A 23,268-nucleotide genomic window follows, 5' to 3' on the forward strand; every position below is an offset into this window, starting at 1 on the left:
TGGATATTCGATGAAGGTTCATACTTCACTCTGCACATACTTTTGTCAAAAAAGCTTTTATTGCAATGCAAAATATCCTCTGTATATGACATCTTTCTTCCCCCCAACTCCCTTAAATTTAATGAGTAATCCTTTCTGGGTTTTTACATTGTGTTTCTTGAGTGTATGTATGAATATATATACATATCTATATATCTATCAATCTATAGATATTATATTAATACAATCATATATAAATCTGGACCTATATCATTTTATATATATATACACAGCACTAGATATGTGTGTGTGTGCATATACATATATATACATTATATATACACTGTATGTACATATATGCACACACATACATACTGTATTATCATAAACATCTGTTGGTTGTCAAGGAACTTTTCTTTAACAAAATAGGTTCCATCCGTGGATTTTACTTCTGTAGTGCAATTTTACAAGAAGTTAACATTTCCACATTCTATATAAAAGAAACAATATACATTTGAAAACGTGCCATAGGATTTTTAATGAAAAAATTAGAAAAGTGCATTATTTTACAACACTACAGTAAATGATTCTTTTTTTTTTTTTCTCTGTAAAGACATTGTAAAATATATACAGGGTTGCTTAGTGCATTCATTACAAAAGAAAGATGCAATCCCTTGCATAAATTACATATTGTACAGGGGTTCGCTGTCTACTTGGACTTGTAAACATTTGTGTGATACAGTTTTCATTCTTTATGTAAGCTGCAATACATCTTATTTTCATTTCACTGTTGTTGCATTCTAACTCCAGTACGGCATTCTAAGGCCATATGTGAAGGCATTCTCTCCCATTATGGAGAAGGCCAGAAAAAGAAATGAAAACACAAAAGATTTTTAATTTGGTTCTCTGTAATCAAGTTATCACTGATTTCACAAATCACATCTTGATGCTTATGACCTTCTCTTTCTCCTTTGCTAGGACCATCTCAACAACTATGTTGAAGTTAGAGGTCTGAAATAAGCAGAGAAAACTGCTTACAGGAGGTAAATTCTCAGTGCAGTCCACAGCCAAGCATCTATAGCATTCCTCTTTCCAAAGGACTATGCTTCTAATGCTCTGTGTGCTGCACAGAAAATGTATCAACCAGGGCAGAAATGTAAGAGACTTTTGCTCTGTCTCAGGCTGTCGAGGGCCTTTAGAATGCCGTCAATATGCCATCGGTAAGTACGCATATGCACATTCAAAGAAGTACAAAAATGCACCAAAAAGTGTCAAGAGATCCAAAAGAGACATAGCATCAACACACACTCACAAACACACACATACACACGCGCTTCTGTCTGAGCAGGAAGGCTCAGTCTCCAAAGTAGGAATCACAATTTAGTTTCAACATGTATGTGTGTTTGGAAGAAATCCAAGAATTTCCATACAAACTCCTTAGGTCCCAAATTGAACACTTTTATCCCTGTTTCTCTTAGATGAACAGTTTGTTGAAGTAAGAAATTGCACCTTGAAGAGACAGTATCCACATTCTTTTGGCCTACTGGAAACAACTTATAAGCCCCCCTCCCGTTCTCCTTTGACCTATCCAGCTCCAAATAATTTTGTTTGCCGTTATGACACTAAGATCAAAAGTTTTTGTCCATACTCCTCAATGGCAACAAACAGCCACACAAATCTTAACAAGTCAAGGGAAGAGGAAAAAGAAAACAGTTTTTTCTTCCACAGATCACTCCTGACCAGGCAAAAAAGCAGCAGCTGGATTATTGGTTGTATAGCACATTTTAAGAACCTTCCTGCTTTTACCTTCTGTAAAAGAAATTCAGATTAGGGTTGCATTCTAAAGAATGAGCCAGTCTCTCATTACTTCTCTTCATTAGCTATTTGTTAAAAAGGTTTGTAGTAGACAGAACTCCTTCTGAAACATTCATGAGTTTGTTTTTATCATACAGGGTTCAACCCAACAGTGCTTGCACCCAAACTAACTTTGAGTGGACCGACCAAACTTGTTAAAGACTGAGAGGCACCCAGAGTGATACCCAGGAAATATCTTAATAAAATCCACTGCTAGTGCAATGGTGTCTCAACCCTCATGTAACCTGGATGCTTGGATCTCAATCCTGTTACACACTTAGTGTACATACTCTGCAGTATCTGCATAATGTTCCTGCACAACTAGCGACTTGGGCACAATGCACATGCAGCTGAGCAGTCAAAAAGGAGGTAAATCAGCATGAGATCAGGATCACTAACTTGTGTTGAGTTCTCAGTGGTGAATGCACCAGATTCTGTTGCACTGATCTTCAGAAGAGAATAGAAACAGCTCAGTATTAACAATAAAGAGAAGTTTCCTACTGTTGTCTCTGACTGCAGTATCATTCCACACTGGGAATTGAAAATATATGCTAAGGAGGAGCAGTATGATATCCATCTTTGCTGGAAAACGTATGTGACAGGAATTCTACAAAGAGTAGTCACATTGAAAAAGCTGTTATTGAAAAGCAACTGGAGCCAAGAAGTTGAAAACTGCTTCAAATCAGAAAGATCAGAGAAGCATACAAAGCTCCTTAAAAGAAACACTAGAAAAAAATGATTATGGATCTGTCCAAAGGCTCTGCCACAAACACAATAGAAAGTCTGGTTTCTTTGTGATGTAGGGAAGATTTGTTTCCTCTAACAGGTATGGTGTCTCAAGAGAAGTCACAAATGAGAAAAAAAAAGAAAAAAAAAAAGATAAATGTTAATCTGCCTCCTTTTTCAAAGTACAAATTGTTTGAGTGTTGCTTTTCCCCCTCTCCTACATAACATCACAATTCTTTTCTAAGCCAAATGCTGAGCAATGAGACCCACCACGCAGTAATTTCGCAGTCCAAGACAGACACTTGCTTGTAAATCTTTGCAACTCACCTATGAAGAGGACTAGCAGTGTTATTCATATCTTACAAAAGAAATGCAGATGGCCCTATTCTTGGATTCCCAGACATTTGCTTCTCTGAGCTCTTGCCCGGTGCACTACAAATATGTGTTAGAAATAAGCCCCAACCTTCAGCACCCTCACTCAGAAGCCAGGGAGAAATCCACTCTGTTGCTCTGTAACCTTACTCAGAGAGGCCTTGGGAAGATACACTATAAAATCAGCTCCCTCATCAATCCAGCTTGTGGATTGGAGAACTCAGTTGTACCATCTTCATTCACCAGTTTGCAAACCATCCCTATGCTCAGCCCTACCAGGCTGACAGATTTGGGCTCTCTCTTAGAAGCATAAGCTATCTCACACAGCTGAGAACCTTCAGGGATACTCTAAAAGGGTACCAGTACCATGCTCCATCCTGAAATACTCACCCCTCTAGATCATGCTATCTCTCTCTAAGACACACCACTGGTTCTTTTCTCTGCAAGTAAGACAACATCAGGCTGAAAGCAGACCTCCCCAAATACATTCAAACTGCTATTTAGTTCAGTGAAAGTTAAACACATCACTCCATATATCAGATCTGAGCTAAAATCCTTTCCTTGCTCCCATGAGCAGCTCCAGTCAATGTGCCAAGATAACATTGTCAACTGGACACCTGTGGCATGACCTCCATGTCAGCAGTGACACTACCAAGCAGGCCTTTTGGAAAGTAGACTTCAGACTTAGATTTCAGACTCTGGGAGGCCAAATCATTTACATGCTCTAATTCAGCTAATCTAATTAAATAATGTTATCAAATTAATTAGCCTTTTAACAATAATTATGAATAATAATGATGAATAATTATGGGGATGTGGTATCAAAGATGAGCAAGGACACCACAATCCAAGTCTTTCTGAGCCACTGCACAGATTTTAATCGGGCGACAGGATGGATGATGTTGCTGATCTCTTCCAAGGACAGTGGAGGGAAGAGGCTTTGGGAGACACAATTTTTCCTGCTCCCAGTTTAACATCAGCATCGTAATGTGGTCTCACCAGTGACAATCCACTCCACCAGGGAACTGTTACGCTCCATCCTTCCCACATCTCCTGCCACTCCTGCCTGGGAGGACAGTGGCAGATGGCTACAAAAAGGCTAAACACAGAAGACACACGGTTTTTCCTTAATTTGGAACCATATCACAGACCTTATCTACATATAGTGAGTAAAGCACTGTGTCTCTTTATAGGCTTACACTGTTTGCACTTTCTGCTGATGCCCAAGCCTTCCCTCAGACGAACACACTACCAAATTCTCCACGCAGGCTAATGTGTGGCATCCCAATCAGGGCAAAAGTGGATTTCACCCATGCAGGTTTGTGCACTTCACATTTTGTATTTGACTCCCCACATCTTGTTTTTAATCAATCTGTAGATTTCTTTTGTCAGTAGTAATTAGAGTGGAACATTTCCTTCCCCAGGGTGCAGTTCTCTAACATAATGCTTTTCATTAATGCATGACGGGGGAAAGTACAGAATGTGGTGATCCTGGGTTTGAACATACATCTACAAAATGGCAAGCTAATGAGTTAATGTCTGAGTAGGGAAGGGGGGGAAATATAGAAAAAGCCAGAGGGGCCACTGCCTGTGCAATGGATCTTTCTTCTAGCCTCAAGTATACTGCTCTGGATAGAGCAATTACTGCAAGCTGTTCCACAGACTAGATAAACGATGAATCAAAGCCAGGCTAGCAGTATCAGAACTCATGCACAAGGAAGATGCATTATGGTGCATAGTTTCAATTATTATATTTGCTTGTTCCACTTGTGAATTAGCCAGCTATAATAAATGTTATCATGCTGCTGTTTGCTCTGCATTTCTCAAAGTGAACTAAAAGACAAAAGAGTTTCGAACTTTGAATATTAATTACTAATAAAATTGCAGCATTAATTTTTCTTTTTTTTTTTTTTTGTCTTTCCAATCTCTTTGGAGTATTAATGTATGACAGCACTTCTTACACGGTCAGAAAGTAAGGTGAAGGAGGGCTTTGGGATATTTGCTAATTACAGTGTTCACAAAAGGAGAGACAACAGAATGCTGAAGCTCTGGCGAAAATATTTCAAGCCTAAAATTAGCAGCCAGCTTTGGTTGCCTGGATTCCATAAAGCAAACTACAATTGCATAAGTTGTACATGTTGACTGCTATCTTCAAGTCTTTCTACTCCCATCATTAGGTTTAGGAAAATTTGTTCACGGCAAGCACTAGTTGGAGATACAGATATATCAGAGTATGTAGAAAGAGTCTCTGATTGCAGTTTCAATAAGAGATGTATAAATAGAGACTCATCCTAGTTTTGGGTGTTGCAACCAAATCGCCTAGGTTACCATACTGAAAGACTACATGACAAAAAATTGCCCTTGAGACTTGTATTTCTCTTTAGCTTACCAGTTCACAGCAACATAAAGACACCAACTCCAGAGGACAGTCCAGCTAGGGCCAGCTCAACAGCTGTAACATCCACCTCAGGTATGCAAAACATATCAGCGTTACTCAGGCTGAATAGCGTCTTGCTTTCACTGAAGAAAGCAGTAAAAACCTGACCCACGGATCAGGAGAGTCATGAATGTGAACTCAGAGTTAGGAAACAGGATTGGTGATCAAAAATCATCCACAAGACAATTTCTGTTCAAGCTAGTAAGGCAAAGCATAGACTATGTCTGAGCAGAGAACATCTCCCAGTCTGATTCTACCCTTATTCTAGATCAAAGCATGACAGTCTTCAGAACCACCTCACTGGTGTTTTTGATTGGAAACTACCCCTCCTCTTGAGAACAATGTCTTTCTTTTCCTGGTGAAAGTTTTTCTGCCACAAGATGTTATCTATATCTTAAATAATTGCAAACTGCATTTTGGAGAAGGCTGCCAACAGTTTTTATGGCTCTACTTCAGTCTCAGAGCTCAGATTAACTAGCGTAAACGTCCCAAAGTGCCTTCCATCTGTAATCAATTTCTCTGTGTCCAATATCATTATTCTATTTATTTTTATTTTGGTGCATCATTATGGTGGTTAATCCTTTTCACATGGTTTGTCTTACTGAAGTTCCCAAAATAAAGTTTGATATTAAAGACAGATGACAGGCAGGCTGCTTTGTAAGACTATTTCTTTTTCAGCTCTGTGAGTATTCTGCAGTTCTAGTTGTTGACAGTAGCGGTGGCACAATTCTCATTGTAATTTGTGCAGATTCCAGTCAATAACTGTGTCTTGTTGAAATATGCATTAAAAAGTCCATAACATTAGTGTAATGGACGCACTCCAACACATCTCTCTGGTCTGGCTTCCTCATAAAGATTTTAAATGACTGTCTTAATTGGATCCTAATATTAACAGGAGTATTACATAAAGCTAAATGAGGACATAAACTTCAACTGAAAGCTACTTCCACCCAAGCCCTTGCTCTTTGGTCCGCAGAGGAGCAAAGGAAAGGAACATTTCCTTTCTCCATCCCGATTACATTGGCTGCTCTTTTTTAAGCTTTCTACAATGAATGATTCCTTTTTTTTTTTTTTTCCCCATAACAAAAGCTTCAAACCTATCACAGAAAACAAGAAATTACCTTGCTCAAGATGAATGCACAGAAATCATGATTACTGCTCTAGCATTTCTTCGATCGAAGCACTAAGAAACTAAGGAGACAACCTATATTACAGTAGATTAATTTAGTCACTTCTCCTTTTTTCTTTCTTTTTTTTCCTTTAAGCTGATGATTCTGTTCTAATGAGCTACTACAGAAGAATCCAAAAAGAAGTCTACTGCCGAATATCAATGTACATCTTCTCCATATAATAACAACCAAGACCTATTCTGTATCCTTTAACTACCATCCAGACACTCCATCTACGTAAGTCCCATTACAATTATCCTTGTAAAGCATATATATATATACAAAGTTCTGGCAAAGAAGCCCTAGTTAAGACAGTTAGGACCTTCCTTGTGTAGTGATGCAGACCAAGCAGAGTTGTGCCTGTACAGTTCTATTGTTTCCCCTTTTGTTTCCACATCACAGCATGCTCAGACAAAGCTATTTTGGTGCTGCACAGATCAAACCGATTTTTTTTCCTTTGATAATAATATGAAATATGATAGGATAATAGGGTTGTTATGTAATCAAAGTTGACAGCAGGGAGCTAAATTTGTGTTGTTTTGATGAACAGCACATTAGTGTGACATAAATAGATTAATCTGATTTATTATTATTATTTCTAATGCTTAATAATAGGGGAAATGAGACTCTGGGGAATGACAGTGCATCACAAAGTGATATCAAAAGTTTGCGTGCTATGGAAACATAGGTTAGGTACTTTGGATGTTAGAATGTCTTCTCATCAGTAGACTTGCTTCTGAAGAGTGACTAGACAGCAAGAAAAGCTCTCCTGAAAGAAATAATACCTTAAGAGGAATTAAACCAATAGCATACCAGAGAAAATATGCTGTGAAAAGCAGCACTGGGGGAAGAAAGCTGATATTCACATAGGTCAGTAAGTAGTCAGAAATGGAACAGACAAAAATCACCGTTCACTGACTGATTTTGCATGTTTTGCTGGAAAGCTGGTATTAACCCCTGACAAAAGCAACTTTTTTGTAATGCTGCCTGTTCTAGCTCCAGACAGCCCAAGCCATTATTCACACATCAGTCAAGTACCACAAAAAAAAGAGAGAGAGAAGCATTTTCAGCATATTTTGCCTGGTTTACTGAGGCTTCACACAAGCATTCTTGTATCTGTGGCTGTTCACAAAGAAAAGTTCTGTGGGAGTTCATGTGAATATCTGAATGCAAGGAGGCTTGCAGAGGAAATGTCCTACCACTTCAAAGTCTCAGGCGCACCAGAAATATAGAATGGACAGAATCATGAGTTCTTCAGGCCGAAAGTAGAACTATATGAAAATAGTTTTAAATCCTAAGGAATGCAGACACTTTTCCCAAATGCCCTCCCACAAACTCACCATCTGAAGAGTATCACTGTGGATATGGCCTCTTCATATCAGCACATATACATTTCGTTATCCACATCCATAAACTACGACTACGCTACACAAGAGCATTTAGAAAGCCACTGTGTTTTAACACAAAGACTCTAATTGGCAGATAGCCCATGACCCACTAGATAAGTTGCTCCCCTAGTTAAATACCACCTGTACTAAAATATACCCTTCCTTTAACTTCATTTATGGTTTCAGAGATGAGAATGAGTAATAACTCAGCTGGAATATGTAACAGCTCTGAAATTCTGGAGTTCAATACGATTTACAGGACATTTAAAATTATTTTTGTATGCAGCAGAAATAGAATTTTCTTTTTCTAAAAGGAAGAAATGAAAGGCAAAGTGATGCTTTCAAAAACGTAATTGCTTTTTGACAAAACTGTCCAAAGTTTTGGTTACAAGGCCTGTTACAAACGTTTTTCTTTAATAGGCAGATGGCATTTCACCCTCCTGAAATCTGTAACATCCCACAGATTTCCTGCTTTTCCCAAGTGTCATGTATACATCAGCACTTCTACATGATGTGGACATGTACATACTCTTTCTTATCTCCTTAGCAGGAAAAGAAACCTACAATTATTTGCAGTTCTGGGATACTGTCAGGAAATCTATGAAAGAGAATTTGACAGTACTGTGAACCCTATGGCCCACTCTTCAGAAACTAGCTTCTAGGTGGTTTTGACCGGAGTGCTTTAATACATCCTGAAGCTGCTTTTCTAGGTACTCTTGCTTCAACACTTTTGCCATCAGCATTTGCCTCAGGACATGGTGCAAGCAGCACATCATTAATGCATCCAGCATGCTCTTCTACTACACTGACAAAAGTTATTCCCATATGCTAGGCTGGAAAAGTCCATTCTCATCCATCCTCATTACGAATTCCAAGTTATTTTTTCACTAATCTTAATGGAGATTTTCATGCCACAGCATTTTAAAATCCCAAAGGAAGTTACATGTTGAACTTAAAGGTATGGATGCTTGCTTTTCATTTACTTGTTGAAACACAGATATCAAAATTAGGAGAACACAAACGTGTTTTATATTGTTAATAACTTAAAGTCAAGGAGAACAGAAAAAGAAGGGCATTCCTTATTTCTCCCTTTTAATGCTCTTTATAGATGCCCTTTTGAAAGGATATCAACGTCCGTTAGCACACAGAGCTCAGAGCTGGGTTTTTTGTGAAAATACACTAGCTAACAAAAAAAAAAAAAGTAAAATATAGAGGATTATTGCTTTTACGCTGAAAGCACAAAATGGTAGAATCAGCAGGAGGTGCATAGTGCCAAAAAAAGATGTGCTTTGTATGACAAATTAACACAGAAGGCGATTTGAAAGATAGGATTAAATCAAAGACAATGTTGCAGGTTTATAAAATTCCCAGTCCTACCCCCGTCAAATCAAAGATAAATCTCCCAAAGCACTAAATCTTATGTAATCACTGCAAATTCCTATTGTCTTAAAAGGGAGCTGGATTAGGCCTCTAATTTGGTTTTGTAAAGTCTGTTTGGTCCAGATGAGTAACCAAGCAGTGGATGATCTCCAAGGAACAACTCTATCACATGGTCTCAACATCGTCTACTACAGCTTGCCAATGCAATCACTCCCAGTGGCAACCTCTAAACACTGGAGTAAAGCTGATTTTGCCCATGAGTGCTAAATGCATTTTGCCTTTCCGCATAGCAAAGAAGCAATATCACATCTAATCTCACAAGTTCCCAGTGAGCCAAACACAAGATACTGTCCCTTGAATTCTTCCTGAGACCAACAAAGGCTTTCCATTATTTACAAATCAAAAGCATTTAGAGACAATCATCTTTATTTTTTATTTAAACAAGGAATGCTCTGTCACTATTATATAAGAAAAAATATACATCCACCTATTTATACCCATCCTAATCCAAGCATTCAAAAAAATAGAATTCCTATTCATGCAGGTAATTGCTGCACAATAAAATAATGATAATAAAATAAAAATAATATTATTAATAATAATTTTTATAAATAAAATAAAAACAACAAAACACACTCCTTAGTTCCAACAGTTTTTCCAATTTACCTTAAATAATTCCATCTGCAAATTGTTGGAACAGTTTCAAATGATGAAAGAAAATATAGTTAAATCAATAGGATTACTTGCTTTTGATTATTAATTCCATTGCTAGTTTTTCTTGTGTTTTTATTATGCATACCAGTTTTACAAAGTGCATGCTTTATTTTACTTTTTAAATTTTGAACTGGCAAGTTAAAATGATCCATCATTTCCTGCCTTTTTGTAATGATAATACAATCTAAAATCTAGCATTAAAAAATTTATCATGATACACCTGGTATATTGACTGCTTATGGCGCATGCTTGTCTTGGCAAATGAAAAAAACAAATTGGCTCCCCTCTCCACCTCCCCATTCTGTTTGGAAGCAATCGAAAAGATAAAAGCAGGCTGGAACACAATTGCCTCAAGGGAAAAAAATAATACCTGATGCTTTAATTTTTGTCGCATGGCACTAGTTGTGGAATTGCACGCTCACACACCCACACACACCCAACACACACACAAGCACGCACGCACGCTGCAACCTGCCCATGAGGAAAATAGTTTATTAGGTCAGGAGTGCCAGTGGCACATGAAGGCTCCCAGCTGTGTGTGCAACTTTGGATTTGGTACCCACTTCACGTCACCTTGAATCCTCTGACATCCACCGAGGGGGTAATGTAAGGCATACTTTGCTGGAACAGTAATAATCCATGCTTCATGCTCAAGAGCTGAGTCTCAGAGGAGGACTGGCTTTCTCTACTCCCTTTGGCCTCACTCCGTCTCACTCAAGGAACAAAAAAAAACAAAACAACAGAGAAGGACTGGAGAAAACAAGGAAAGCAAAAGAAGACAAATCACTTTAAATGGACTTTCGCCTTCTCATCAGCCTGTGGTTTTCTGTAAAGCTGTGCAACCCAGGTGAGATGGAGCTGACAGGAGATGGGAAAAGGCTGTTTTTTAATGTGCTTGGCGAGATCTCCTCTATCTTGTAAGAGATGGAGTGAAAGTACTGGGGGTTCAGCTTCGAGCTGAACGAATTTTGGTGGGAGACCACCCGGCTGGTGTACTCATGGGACCTGTAACACATGCAGGAACAAACTGACTGAAGGTCTGTTACTTCGGCCTTGTACCGTGGCCGACCATGCTGGGAGTCCTCTTGGATGTGGATAATCATGCTGTTGCGGTTCCCTGCCAGGGACGCCCGTTCCTCAGCATCCCGCCTCTCGTCCTCACTGTTCATGGTTAAGAACCTGAGAACAACCAGATTTAGAAATGCCCCAATGACTGTCAACCCCACTAGAATGTACATAAAGCTAAAAGCCACGTAGAGAGGCTTCTTTTGAAGGGCCCCTTTGGTCTGCAGGGCCACATAGTCTCCAAAACCTATCGTAGTCAATGTTATAAAGCAGTAATAGTAAGCATGGAAAAAGCTCCATTCCTCATACTGGGAAAAGGCTGCTGCTCCAATGCAGAGTGTTCCCATGCAGGAGAAGAAACCCACAGTGACCATGTTTTCCATGGAGACCTCGGTGCTCCTCATCCCACAGCACTTTTTGATGCGTTTCAAGAGGTACTTGACGAAGGTGTTCATGCGCTCGCCCAAGCTCTGGAACATGACGAGTGTCAGTGGGATCCCCAGGACCGCATAGAACATGCAAAAGGCCTTTCCCGCATCTGTTCCTGGGGCAGCATGTCCGTAACCTGGGAGGGGGAATGAAAACACAGGACGGTCAGCAATTAGTTAATTACCACAGCTCCCTTTTCAGACAGGTTGCACGAATCACAGTGACTCCAATGCTGCAGGCAGGTCCGAAGCAACAGCAGCTATGAGGGCACCACAGTCACAGGATTTTCACATTTCCTTCACACATATCCCGTAGCCAAAGCAAACATTACACATTAAAATAGAATTGTACACACAGGACCAGGAAAGATGAAAGAATCCGCAATCCACCTTAATTCTGTAGTCTTCTAAATACTGCATTTATTCGCTAAAGAAATTTCATGTTCATCCTGCATCACACGCAACACTGGAAATATTGAAAATGACCTCGACAATATTTGTGAAAGGAGTTGGTTTTTGGTTTTGCCCTGCCCCAAAACCAGTGTACACCAATAGCATCTGAATTCTGTGTCTGCTGGCAACGGTGAGTCAACACCATTGTTGCCAGCAGACACAGATCAGTGGAAGTCTTTTTAAAACTGTCTTCCATACAGAATAAACCTTTCTCACAGGCACCATTCTGAAAGCCATTCACTTCTGAAAACTGGAATGCCATAGGATTTTAGGGGTTTAATATCTGCTCTACCTTCAGTTACTGAAGAATAAAGAACTTACCAGCATCTCTTAAGAATTTTACAGCTTTTTCAAACAATCTGGGAAATATTATTTTGCCACAGTGCTAAACTAATTCAGGACAGGGAATGTATCATGTTTCATAGCATACTTTCCAGAAAGTAAAATCACAGTTAGATCCTCATTCTAAATCCAACAAGCGTAGGGGTTTCTGTTTCAAAATGATGCCAATTTTTTCACATCACACTGCTTTACATTTCTTAAGATTGCAAGTGATAGTACCAGAGCTTCCAAAATAGGATGGCTGGGAGTCATGCAGGCATGGAACGCAATGACCATGTGGGTACTACTACATAGATTTCCCTTAAAGACAATGAATAGAAATCCATACTTCTCAAGTGCAGTACCTCTCATCTAAATCTAGATGCCTAAAACAAGTCACTAACTTATTCTCAGGATACACCTATTTCTCTACAGTGATTATAACTGAAATCACACGATAGACTTCAGCTGAATATTAAAATACATAAATCTAGGTATCTACATGTGTGCTAAGAGTCCAGACTACTTTTATAGTCAACAAAGATTTAATGAAAATAGGCAGTGATGAGTTACTTAACTGCCATTCCAACACCTGTCTACTCAAGTTATGCTGTAGAGACACTACTGACTGTTCCATTGACTGTATTCTCTAGGTCCCCATCAGACTGGCTAGATACCTAATGACTTCAGAAGATTCTAGGTATCTACTGCACAGGTTCACAACCACATAACACTCAAACATTGGCATCTTCATTAAAAGCAGAGCTCCACCTTCAGTGACTATCACCAACGTAGGTACCTGCATTGTAGATACTGAAGATTTAAATTCACACAGAGGCATGTAGCATAATTTGAAACTCCTCAGTTACCATGATATCCATACAGGGATGATTAAAGAAACACTTGGTATACAGCCGACAATCAAAATGAAAAGCAACAACAGAACAAAGAAAATAAAATGAAAGAACCAGCAAGAACGTCCTACAAAAAGTTACACTTACTTCCTTAGCTCAGTTGCTAGTTACTGGGAAATGCATGGGAGGTAAGAAATAATTTGCAAATAAAATATATAAATTAAAAACAGGAAACTCTTTTCAGGTGACAAAACAAATTGTTTCACCAGTTACAATGGGATAGGTAGCCTGTTCTTTGTAAAAAGCAGTTTCCAAATTACCTGCAAGGGGAAGTGTCTTCAATAGATGGATGCTGAATTTGTTCCACCTGACTGTCCCTCAATAAAGGCTATAATTGCCTCTCATTACTAAGCTTTTGAACTACAGGGGTGTTAATTAAAGCAGGGATATCTTCTCATTTTATAGTTTTAGTTACAGCTGATAAAGAGAAGGAAAGCTTCAGAAAATGTTATTTTCCATATGGTTACAGAGATGGCAGTTGATGGAAACAGCTTTCACTTTGGGTTCTAAAGAAAAGGGTTGGGGTGAAAAAAGACTTCTTTTGATATCACTATATTCCTCTTACTAAAGATATCCACAGAGACAGGTTAGAGATATTATAAAACATTAATATTATATACTTACACACTGTGCCATTGTTGAACTTCTAAGATTTATCACAGACTTTGTAATTAACTCAAATTTAGTACTCTTAAGAAAGGAATATACTATATCCGTGTTCTACAGATAGCAAAGCACAGACACAGGCAGGCTGTAATTTCTGTCCAATTCACATAAGTAGACAAAAATCCAGAAATTTGTATTTCTATTTCATCCCATTTCATACTCAATACTACAGTATCAGATACATGCCTTTTAACATATTTTGACTACAACATTGGAGAAAAGGAAGGACTTTAGTCATGAAGCTGGAATTAGATTTTGCAAATAGTTTCATATATAGGGGATCAGAGAAAAATGCATTTCTCTAGTGCAATGCCACTTTATGGAATAGTCACCTTAGTCATTGCCTTCAGCAATCTAGAAAGAGAGAAATCCAAACACATGGAAGAAAGACTAAACTCTCTATTTAAGAATCAGTCCAATACACATAATTATATTTGAAAAGCGAGTTCCATCAGTGCATGCTATCTGAAATTCAATAGATCTCAAATCTAAAACAAAACACCATTGTCCTAACATCAGAGAGTGCCCCTAGGAAAACTGAGAAGGTCAGTAATTGCAAGAGCGAGAGGGGCACAGAAAATCATCAAATATCCCCCCTCAGTGCATTGGAGCTTACTTGTGTCAGGGAAAGATAGAAGCAGAAGAAACTGCTTTGGTAGCAGATTTCAGCCTTTAAGTTCAGCATAACTTCCTCCACAAAAACGCTACTGCCCTCTGCCAGAGTGTAAAGAGATGGCTCCATGTGAACTACAACGAATGCAAGAAAGCAAGGCTTCAAGAGAAATATAAAGGTCAAACACAATATTGGTATTTCTTACTCTTCTGTGATTAAGTAGGAAGACCAAACAGAAGTCCTTGAATAAGAGATATAGCAAATGCATCACATAATAAGCCAAGAAACTAGAATAGCCGTGACAAATATATAGAGAGGTCACTGATCACTCCTAGGTTAATACTAGCTATACTCTTCTAGAACACTACCAAGTTTGCTGAGGTCCCACAATACAGAAATATGACCTCAGCAGGCAGATTCATCTATTCAATGAGATATCATTTTAATGATCAACAACAGCCATTAGTAGTCTCTCTTTTATAATCCCTCTCAGATGGTTTGGCTTTCAAGACAGAACTCATTTGGTTTGAAGAAGAACACTTAAGCATGAAGAAATACAGTGTCTCAAAGTGTCATTCCAGTTCTGGAGGATGGAGCACCAATCCATCACAAAAACGATCTTCTCCCACTTATGGAAGAGCTGTGCTACAAGCATCAAGCAGAACTGCAGAAAGGTGTAGGCAGGACAGACAAAGAGTCAGAGCACAGAGGCTGACACCAGATTAGTACTCTGTTGATGGCTTTTCTGCCATTAATTTTTTCCAGCCTTTCTCTATTCTTTGACCATACCTCTTAAAGACCAAGTGCATCGATATATAACTATATAAATACTGTTTCCTTGCTTTCAAGAGCATAGTTACGAAAGCCACTCAGCCTCCTTCAACTATATTTTCCATGGTAGCTTTCAAATGAGACACAGAATGAAACACTTCATTACAATTCATGTGTGAGGTGAACAACCACAACTGCTTCCTTTCACTTCCTTAGGGACACTGTGCAATACAGTGTGCAGAAGAACTCAGTGCTGATTCACCCACCCTGAATCCAACAGTGAACAAAAGAAGATGGATAGGGCAGAGTATAAGAACAGTGTGACTATATGCAACATTATGCCTCTGAGTATTCAAGTACCCAGTTTTATCTTCAGGTGCTCACAGACTTCCAAAGCCAGATAAGGTTTCACTGATTTTAGTAATGAATAATGGATTTCTCACCCATGGGTTTGGGCATTCCTCCTGGAACCTGTATAAACTTTCAGCACTTGCGGCAAGAAGGTCTGTACATCAACAAAAAAATTACCATCACCTCTTCATTCTAAAATTCTCTCCCACTGTTACTTAAATCCCCACTACCACTATGGAAGTGACAGTCATTCTTAACCTTCTTTGTGCCATTCGTGAATTTATTTACATTCTCAAGACAAATGTCATGTCTTGGTATCTTGCACTGGGGCCCTAAGCAAATATCTCTGGCACTGACAGTCTCATGTGGATAGGGCAGCTTGCTTAGATCTACATCAGTAATCTTTGCACCATGCTCAGCTGCAGGGTACAGACAGGCCCAGAAAATCTGTCATGTCTTCCAACATAACTTTTCTTGAATAATACTTTACTTCTAGAGCAAACATTGTCTGAATAAACAATGCTTTTGCAGTGATGCAGACTACAAAGAACAAATGAATACACAACAAAAATAAAGAATTATTGGGAAAAATCCTGAATAGTTTTAGTATGTTGACTCTAAGACTGCATGGTGATTCCAGTACTAGCAAACTAAACTGGGACAATGTGTGGATTCCAGCACCAACCTGCGGCTATCCACATTGTTAAATCAGCATAGATCCCATCATTCCACCATGTTTTTAACTTGGGACAATCAGTATTGTTCAGATGTGTCTCTAGATGAGCGCTGGTACCAGACCAAAATCTCAGTCATTGTTAAAGAATAAAAATGAAATGTGGCAGTGATAAGCTACTTATAGTTTATGTTCAGGACAGTGTGTAGCTTCAACGTGGCTAAGTCTCAACTTCACATTCAGCGTACAACAGGCTTTAGATGTAATGAATCTTGAAGCAACACTGTGTTATTCATGAGGGATGTTTTTTTCACTCAGGAGTAGGTTTCTCCATTCATTTATCTACACATCATTCACCCCCGTGACAGACATTTGGGCATGGTTGCCTTTGACAACAGCCTCCAGAAAGAAATGAACTACTCCATCCCCATGAGTCAAACCTTTCTTACTCATGCTGGCAGCAACTCTGGACATGAGATAGCGAGAAGAAGATAGTGGCAATGTTGATCCAATGGGCAAGCATAATTCAGATTAAAACATCTTCCTGATGTCATACATTCACTTTGGAAGTTCAGCTGTGCCAGGGAAACTGCCACAGAAAACAGTCTGGCTCTTGCTGGATTTGCTGCTTGTGCTTTCAACGTGGAAAAGAAACAACACTGTCACCACAGTACAGGATGGATTGGGGAGATAAATCATCTGGATAACTGGTACTCACCAGTTACTCATTTAATAGGACAAAAGCATTCTCTTGCAAGTAAATCAAGAACAAATGACTGGTTCTGCTGGATGTGGATAAAAGTTGTTGTGTTGAAAATGCCAACTTCCTAGCACGTAAGCAACTGCTCCCTCTTCTTTCTTTCCATGTCTGGGCTATTTCTAATCCTGCTACATTTCCCCTTAAGCATCTCCAGGATCCCCTTTCTCTTTCATTCCCTTTTCAATCAATATCACTGCAGAATATCACCTCCATAATTTCTCCTAGTTTTGTTGGGGTTTCCCCTTCCATCCTGACCAAAAGACAGCTGTGTCAGATCAAAGCATTGTACACAACTCTCTCCAGGCACAGGAAGCAGTTTGGGAGGATATCACTGTGTGTTGAAAAGAAATGGACATTGTGTAGGAGGAAACAGGATGTGCTAACCCAATGTGAAACATAAGATCTGAAATCCCTTTCACCTCTCTTCTATTATGACTGCTACCACATCCTAACTGCACAGGTAAGGCCATGCCGTGCTGGAAATTACATGCACTGCTTTACATTGCATCAAGCCCTACAGAAGATCTATTCTGGATGCCCAAGGACACAGTTGACTTCTCTTATTTTCTTTTCCCCATGAGCACTGAAGTCTTTTCTTTTCAATGTTAGAATCAAACAATCAGAGCATTCATAAAAACCAGATTCCAAGGCAGATTTTAATAAATAAGCATAGATAGTGCCCACCAAGGAAATGAGAAGAAATAGTTTTGCTGTGTGATCTAATGACTGGCACATCAGGGGAAAGCTGAAGGCATTCTTATAATGGGTGAGCGGCCAACCCTGACCCATGTTCTGACCCATGAGTCAGGACAGATAGAGGCCTCAGCCTCAAAAAATTGCCCCAGAACAATAACTTCTGCTGGTCAGCAAGCTCAGCAAATGATAGCCATCAGGAGAGCTGAAGGGCTTACAGAAAAAGACTGATAAGACCAATAATTACCAAGTCATCCAAAAGGCAGCTTCCATGCCACCCATCCTCACTGCCTCCATTTGTCTGGCCTGCAGTCCCACACATCATCTCCCGCCTTACAGAACTCTTACAGAACTTGAGCCTCCTGCTCTGAATCATTACTGACAGCAATTGTTTTCCACAGTTTTTCTTCCACACCTACTTGCAGTAAAAATCAGCATGGTAAATATTGTTCATTGCCCAAATTGCTGGTATAACTTACAGGTACTAACTGACTACGTACTATTAGAAGTCACAACCATAGGAAAACTAATATGTAAACCATACATGGGAAACTGCCTAAGAACACAATCCTGAACTCTTGTAGCCATGATGGAGCAAGAACCAAAACCATGAAATGGCCAAACTTCTAGGTAATGCTTCTGTGGCACAGCTTGGAAGACAATATATTTCTTAGACTACCTTAAATTATAGTGGTTCAAAGATAGCAGTTTATTTGAGTGAAAAACAGTCATGTGCTGTTACACTCATTTTGGATGAAGAGTAGGGCTTAGAACTTTGTTACAGGCATTACCTGTAAAAAGGTACCCTACCGATTTATCTTGGATTCTTAGAGCATCAAGGCAAATAATGTGTCCCAATCCCACAAAGGCTCTCAGTAAGGTTACTTCCATGGGACATGTTGGAGAATAGTGTTTCTGAAGTCCTCAGACTGCTTAGACTGGATTTTCCTCCCCTGCCTGGAGTCCACCACCAACTTCTTCACAGGATAGTCTCTCCTCTGCCCAACTGGATGCCTGCCTGGGATAGTAGGGATAAAGATCTGTTCAATTCATTGGGGTAGAGTAGTTGGAAGTGCTGATCATTCACTTGGGTGCCTATCAGAGCTATGTGACCCAGCCTTGCCACCTTCCCCACAGCTAAGCGTCCTTCTTTGTTGACTCTGGGAAAGATATTCTTCCTTAACCTTAAACCACAACAGAATACAGCTCCACCCTTTTCAGAGTTCCTTCAAAATAGGAAGATTTGGACATTTTTGCCCCCAATCAGGCTCCCGGAATGGACAGTCTAACAAGTTTAAACCAAGACACAAGAAACTTTTATTTTTCTAAATCATTCTGGTTTTATTCTCTTTTTTTTTTTTTTTCTTTCTATTTTTCTTCCCAATAGTTTTGAAGCTACTTATCCATTTCCACCACTTAAAAGAAACTGTAATGTGAACTTGATAGTAATCTGTTCTCTTGGGCATGCCATCTGGCCGATCTGTGAATACACTAAATGGGCCAAAAAACCAACATACACATAACACAGACTCAGCTGCAATGTGATAAACTCCTTTTCTGTTCATGTACATGAAAGAATCAGGAGCTGGAGGTCCTACACAATGTGATGAGAAGTAGGGGCATGGGAGAAAACTGGAGGAATAGGATATCTCCACCATTGTGTAAGATACCTTGTGATGTGATGCCCCTAAAGATGAGAATGTAGATAAGAGTTCACGAAAACTGGGGAATTATAGTAGAGTTCACATGAAAACAGGCTTTGCTAGTTTCGGTGCTCAGGAAAAGCTAAAACTTGAAAAATGTTGCTTAAAAAAAATAAATAAAAATAGATTCTGTGTTTGTTTGGGCTTTGTGCGCTTATTTTTCTTTTGCATGTGAAACTTTTCCTTTTTTGTGTGTGTTTAAAATTTATATTATAAATGGATTCACTAAAAAAGACCAGTAAATGAAGGAAATTGGATATTTTCAATCAGTCACAATCAATCTTCCTGCTTATCAATATGCTTAGAAGCAGAAGATCTCACTATCTGAAGCCTCCTCTTGTTAAACTTGAACAGTGTCTACTTTAACTGCCTAGACAAAAAATAACTGCAATCACTGTCAATTCCTTTGGGTAACAAGTCAGAACATGTAAGGTAACTGCCACCTGGTGAACCACACAGGAAATAGGGGATGCCAACACTTACCAGTTCATTTTGTCCAGACATGACAACATTATTTCTACTGCAATTTCTTCTGCCTCAAAAAAGAGACTGGGAAGAGAAATTATGTTCTTCTCCAGCTCCATGAGTACATCGGCACTGATCTGGCAGTGATTTGGGCCATGTTTTTGGTATACCTTTCTGCAGCACTTTTTGAAACCAACAGACACTCTGTTCTGGATTTCTGGCTGGTCAACAGTTCTTTGGACTGCGGCTGAGCCTGGGCAGTTTTCTGAAGAAATCAACAGCAGTACACAATCTGCAGCTAGACAGAACAGGAGGAGAACAAGTGTGCATCACAAAGACCTAGAAAGAGATCAGCCAGCAAGCTGGATTCTCATGATGACAAACCAAACAAACGTCCAATTTCCAATGACAGGATGGTTGACAGTGACTCTTCAGGTTTATATGTCAGGAGCTTTGCGGTAAGTACCAAATGATCAGGTTCTCTGGAGCTTGCGTGTCACCAGTTGGGGATAAAACTTTTGTATCTGGACCAATGTGTTCTATATCTCTTTGGCACTGAGATACGTGAGTGCACAGAGCCCTGCAGCATTTCTGAGTCAACGTTTTCCTGCTCAACTCGTGCTCTCTGTTTCTGACTGCCCCTGCATGCCTTTTCTCCACATCCTCATCTCCATTTTGTTCGCTGAAACAGTCTGAGGATTGACCTGAGGCTCACATCACATATAGTCCCAAGACAAATCATGCACAGAACAAGATCTCAATCTGAAGAGAATCGTAGCAACAACTAGGAAAAGACTTACCAGGTCATGTTATGCATTCCCAAGGGCCAGCATATGATTGTTCCCTACAATATGTTCTCCAGGGCTTTGTCCAGTTTTGTTTAAATGATTGAAATAACAGGGTTTCTGCTCTCTCCCTTAGGAAATTATTCCCTCATCTAAGAAATAGCTATTTTGACTTTTTTTATACATAGCCTGTATATTTCTACGCTGTCTTTTATCACAGTGTTCTTCTATTGCCCTCATTCCAACGTACTCCATTTCTTCGCATCATTATTCACTCCTTTATGCTTCTTGGAAACAGTAACAGCTTCATCTCTTAGTCAGTATTAGCTATAAACAGTTGATTTGGCCTTGCAATAGGGAAGAAAACAGATTAGATTCAGATTTTCAATGTTGCTTTAGAAGCAACTCCTTATGTGGTTATTTTTACTCTATAACTTTTGAGATCCCTTCTGTTCTCTACAAACTTTCAAGAGCTTTATGCTAGAGTTATGTGCAGTCCTCATACGCAAATGGACAAGGTAGCATGATTATCAGTTCCCCGAATTCCTAAATACCCTCTTGAAAGACTGGTCATCACTATGACATAATGATCTCTTCACATTCCATACTGCACATTATTGCTGTAAGTATTATTTTTCCTCAATCTCTGCTATAAATGGCTTTCTTCAGCAATTCTCTTTTCCTCAGCTGTGGTTTTGGTTGCTCCCAGTTTATTGGCAATGATCTGGAACTCTCCATAAGGGGAGACAGACAAAGGACTCACCACTTGCAAGGCTGGCAAGATGATGCAACCAGCACTCCAGGGGATTAGGAAAAAATACATAAGAAAGAATCACAGAGGCTTGTGCCTTAACAAGAGACCAAAAATGACTACGTTTCTTCTTCCTTCATTTTGTTCTGATACAGAAAACAGGATATAGGAAATTTCTGATTTCACTTTGTTTAGAGGGCTAGTTCTTTTCAAACTAAAAGCACACCAACTTTAAGCCTTCATGGCATTAAGCCTTTCAGGCTTGCCTGAGACCTCTTTCAACTTGACATTGCCAGGGCTTTGGAAGCGGGATCTCAGCATAAAACCCTGCTAAATAAATGTTACCAAAGGCCAGCACACAGCAGAGTGGCTCAAAACATCAGGCACAAATCATTCCTGCTGTAGTAATCACCTTCCCAGTACCTGTGATGTCATTATCCATAGCAGTCCACGCAGATATGTTTGCAAGTTAGTGATATCCATAGCTGTCAGAGCTGCTGAGAGATGCAGAGTGGCTTTCAGTGAAGCTGTTCAGCTGTGATTTCACTCAAGCAACTGCATTTTGCCTCTACGACTCCCTCTGCGCAAGAGGGATTGAAGAGATTTAGAAGAGCACAGACAACGTGCCATGAATTTGCTTGCTTATCTGTTTTTATCCTGTGACGTGTTTATTGCAGATTGTTCCCATGCCAGAGGAAAAAATCTTTACAAAAATACTAATAGGCACATGATATTTTGAGCAGTCTGTCCGCTGCTAGAGAAAGCAGGGCTTCCACCATGTAAAGGGGCAACTAAAGATTCCTACTGTGCTCAACTTTGGTCCCCACTAGATAAACACGTCAATAAATCATTTAAGAGAACTATTTTTAGTAACATGGATAATATTATATGAAGAACTCTAATCTGGACATAATTATACAAATGCAAAAGCACTGTAGTGTGCATCCTGGCAATTTAGCTTGCAGAACCACCAATTCCTCCTCCTTCTTTGCTCTTCATTCTCTGACCCTTTGTTCCTGACCACTGTAAGGAATTAGTCAAATGGGCACAAGCTTCCCTGCTTCTAGGTCTTTGCCATTACAGATTTCGTATCAGTTATGGCATTTGTTGTACCCTTCTCCAAACAAGGAGCTCTCAAACACGTATTCTGAATCTGGCTGGCTGCATTTTTGGCCAAGGCTATTTTCCCCACAGACACTCTAATTTTCTAGCAGCTTTATTAGCTGAAACTTGACTTCAGTGAACTGACAGCCAAAGCAAGTGAAGTTGATCATAAATTCCCCCATTACATCACATCACATACAGATCGAGCTGTGATTCAATTGAATTTATAGACAGATTTCATCCAAGAGATACACGTTTGGGGTTTTTTTAATGAAAAAAAGAAAAACATTTTGTTCAAACCTTTGGATTAAGCTCACTCTTACCAATGTAAGATTTCAGATTTTTTGTTCGTATTCCCAAAACAGATTTATATTTGGGAATGCAAGTAAAAAAAGATGTCTAAATTTTCCTTTACAAATTTTAAGTGTATTCTCACAGTGGACTTTGAAAAATTGAAACAATTCAACCACAATACTTCTGTGAAAAAAGAAATTAAATTATTTTTGACAAAGCTCTTTTTCATATCATAAAAAAAGTTTATGAAAATATATTTCCCAACTCTACTGTCCTATTCAGTTCTCCACTGAGCCTCAGAGTGAAATTTATCTTTGCACTTCGAAGACAGAATAGCTGAGCTAAAACGTGAAGGTCAAAGTTTTGCAATATTTTTGGGTTTGTCTACAAGAAGATTTTCTGGAATTGCAGTAACACTGCTGCAGTTATACCTGTCTAA

General features: G+C 39.2%; 1 protein-coding gene across 1 annotated transcript in view; it reads right to left on the reverse strand.

Moving 5' to 3' along the window:
* Positions 1-498: 498 nt before the first annotated feature.
* Positions 499-23,268, reverse strand: part of KCNK9 (potassium two pore domain channel subfamily K member 9) — a 90,442-nt gene continuing 67,672 nt past the window's right edge. The window contains exon 2 of the mRNA XM_085221733.1: positions 499-11,649. Within this exon, the coding sequence (XP_085077859.1) occupies positions 10,808-11,649 (842 nt within the window). The 3' untranslated portion in view covers positions 499-10,807. The remainder of the gene's footprint in view (positions 11,650-23,268) is intronic.

The sequence above is a fragment of the Meleagris gallopavo genome, chromosome 3, assembly GCF_905368555.1.
Source record: "Meleagris gallopavo chromosome 3, MGAL_WU_HG_1.1, whole genome shotgun sequence".
NCBI lineage: Eukaryota > Metazoa > Chordata > Aves > Galliformes > Phasianidae > Meleagris > Meleagris gallopavo.